Source organism: Propithecus coquereli, unplaced genomic scaffold (genome assembly GCF_000956105.1).
Source record: "Propithecus coquereli isolate 6110/MARCELLA unplaced genomic scaffold, Pcoq_1.0 Scaffold210, whole genome shotgun sequence".
Classification (NCBI taxonomy): Eukaryota; Metazoa; Chordata; class Mammalia; order Primates; family Indriidae; genus Propithecus; species Propithecus coquereli.
Genome location: NW_012146079.1, coordinates 5,277,280 through 5,279,748, shown reverse-complemented (window position 1 = coordinate 5,279,748; position 2,469 = coordinate 5,277,280). Strand labels below are relative to the sequence as shown.

Sequence of the window (2,469 nt, the reverse complement as noted above, 5' to 3'; positions counted from 1 at the left end):
GTATTTCTTAAATGCTAAGACTCGAAAGTTGAAATTACTTCTTGATCCATGGGCTACAGAATGGATGTTGTGTCAGCAGGCATGAAAACAACATTTATCTCTGTGTACATCTCCATCAGAGCTCTTGGGTGACTAGGTGCATTGTCAATGAGCAGTAATATTTTGAAGGAAATCTTTTTTTTCTGAGCAGTAGGTTTCAACAATGGGCTTAAAATGTTCAGTAATCCATGTTTTAAACAGTTGCGCTGTAACCCAGGCTTTGATGAGGAAAGGCAGAGTAGATTTAGCATAATTTGTCAGGGCTATAGGATTTTCAGAATAGTGAATAAGCACTGGCTTCAACTTAAAAGTCACAAACTGCATTAGCCCCAAATAAGAGAGTCAGCCTGTCTTTTGAAGCCAGGTATTGACTTCTCCTCTCTAGCTATGAAAGATGGCATCTTATTCCAATAGAAAGCTGTTTGATCTACATGAAAAATCTGCTGTTTAGTGTAGGCACCTTCATCAGTAATCTTAGCTAGACTTTCTGGATAACTTGCTGCAGTTTCTACATCAGCACTTGCTGCTTCACCTGGTACTTTTATGTTACGGAGACCACGTCTTTCCTTAAACCTCATGAGCCAACCTCTGGCTAGCTTCCAACTTTTCTTCTGCAGCTTCTTCACCTCTCTCAGCCTTCATAGAATTGAAGAGCATTAGGTTCTTGCTCTGGATTAGGCTTTGCCTTAAGGGAATGTTGTGGCTGATTTGATCTATCCAGACCACTAAACTTTTTCTATGTCAGCGGTAAGGCTGTTTTCTTATCGTTCATGTGTTCACTGGAGTAGCACTTTTCATTTCCTTCAGGATCCTTTCCTTTGCATTTACAACCTGGCTAATCGTCTGGCCTAGCTTTTGGCCTATCTTGATTTTTGGTATGCCTTCCTCACGAAGCTTAATCATTTCTAGCTTTTGATTTAAAGCGACATGTACAAGTGTTCTTTTTACTTGAACACTTAAATGCCATTGTACGATTATTAATTGGCCTTATTTCAATATTGTTTTGACTCAGATGAATAGGGAAGCCTGAAGAGAGGGCAGGGTGTTGGTGGAACAGCCAGTCGGGGGAGTAGTCAGAAAACACACATTTATCAATTAAGTTTGCATCTTATATGGGCATGGTTCGTAGTCTTCCAAAACAATTACAATAGTAACATCACAGATCACCATGACAGATAAATAATAATGAAAAAGTTTGAAATGCTGTGAAAATTACCAAAATGTGACACAGAGGTACAGAGTGAGCACATGCTATTGGAAAGATGGTGTTGATAGACTTGCTCAAAGCAGGGTTGCCCCAGACCTTCAATTTGTCAAACAAACAAAAAACACAATAAAGCAAAGCCCAATAAAACGAGGCATGCCGGTACTCAGATTTGTCACAGTTGTGCTATTTTACCATTTCCTAAAAGCTTAAATTGTTATATTTCTGTGTACTGTAGCTAAGCTAAATATAATTTTAACACCATGTGTCTGTGTTTTCTAATCATTCTTTCATATTGTTTTATTAAAATCCTGTTTGTTAGAAATGCAGTTAAATCCTACATTCTTCATTTTACAGTTTCTAGACCCAAACCATTGTCGGCAGTTCCAAAGCGAGCTGTAAGAGGAACTGTATTATCAAGATCCGCTTTCATCTATAATGTGTTATCTAAAATTGGAGAAGTTTGGGCAAACAATGAGCCTAACAATAGCATCTCACTTTATAATAGGTATGTTTTTCTTACACCTTTTTTGGTCATTCTGCTTACTAATTTTCCTTGGATATCAGCAGCATTTATCAACAATTGCCTTAGTTTATTAGTGTATGTAAAAAGGAAACACACTTTTTTCTCTTTTTGGAGACAGGGTCTTGGTCTGTTGCCCAAGCTAAAGTGCAGTGGTGTGACAACACCTCACTTCGACCTCAAACTCCTGGCCTCAAGCGATCCTCCTGCTTCAGCCTCTTACAGTGCTAGGATTACAGACGTGAGCCACCACGCCGCTGGGCCTAAAAATTCTTTATTGCTAAAGAATGCTAACAATCATTTGAGCCTTCAGTGATTCATAATCTTCTTCTTGGTGGGGGGTCTTGCCTCAGTGTTGACGGCTGCTGACTGTTACTGAAGGTTGTAGTAGCCATGGCTATTAATAATGAAGTTTGCCACGTTAACTCTTCATTTCGTGAAAGATTTCTCTGTACCATGTACAACTTCTTTCAAAATTGGAGTCAGTCCTCTCAGACTCTGTTGCTGCTTTATCAACCATGTTTATGTAATACTCTAAATCCTTTTTGTCATTTCAATAATGTACATAACATCTTCACCAGGAGTAGACTGCATCTCAAAAAACCACTTTCTTTGTTCATCCGTAAGTAGCAACTTCTTATCCGTTCAAGTTTGCAGTAATTCAGTCACATTTTCAGGCTCCACTTCTATATTTCCACCACAT

At 38.7% G+C, this 2,469-nt stretch overlaps 1 protein-coding gene across 1 annotated transcript in view; it reads left to right on the top strand.

Moving 5' to 3' along the window:
- AHCTF1 (AT hook containing transcription factor 1) overlaps nucleotides 1–2,469 on the top strand; it is a 93,339-nt gene that overhangs the window by 59,348 nt on the left and 31,522 nt on the right. The window contains exon 25 of the mRNA XM_012644341.1: nucleotides 1,601–1,776. Coding sequence (XP_012499795.1) covers nucleotides 1,601–1,776 — 176 coding nt within the window. The remainder of the gene's footprint in view (nucleotides 1–1,600; nucleotides 1,777–2,469) is intronic.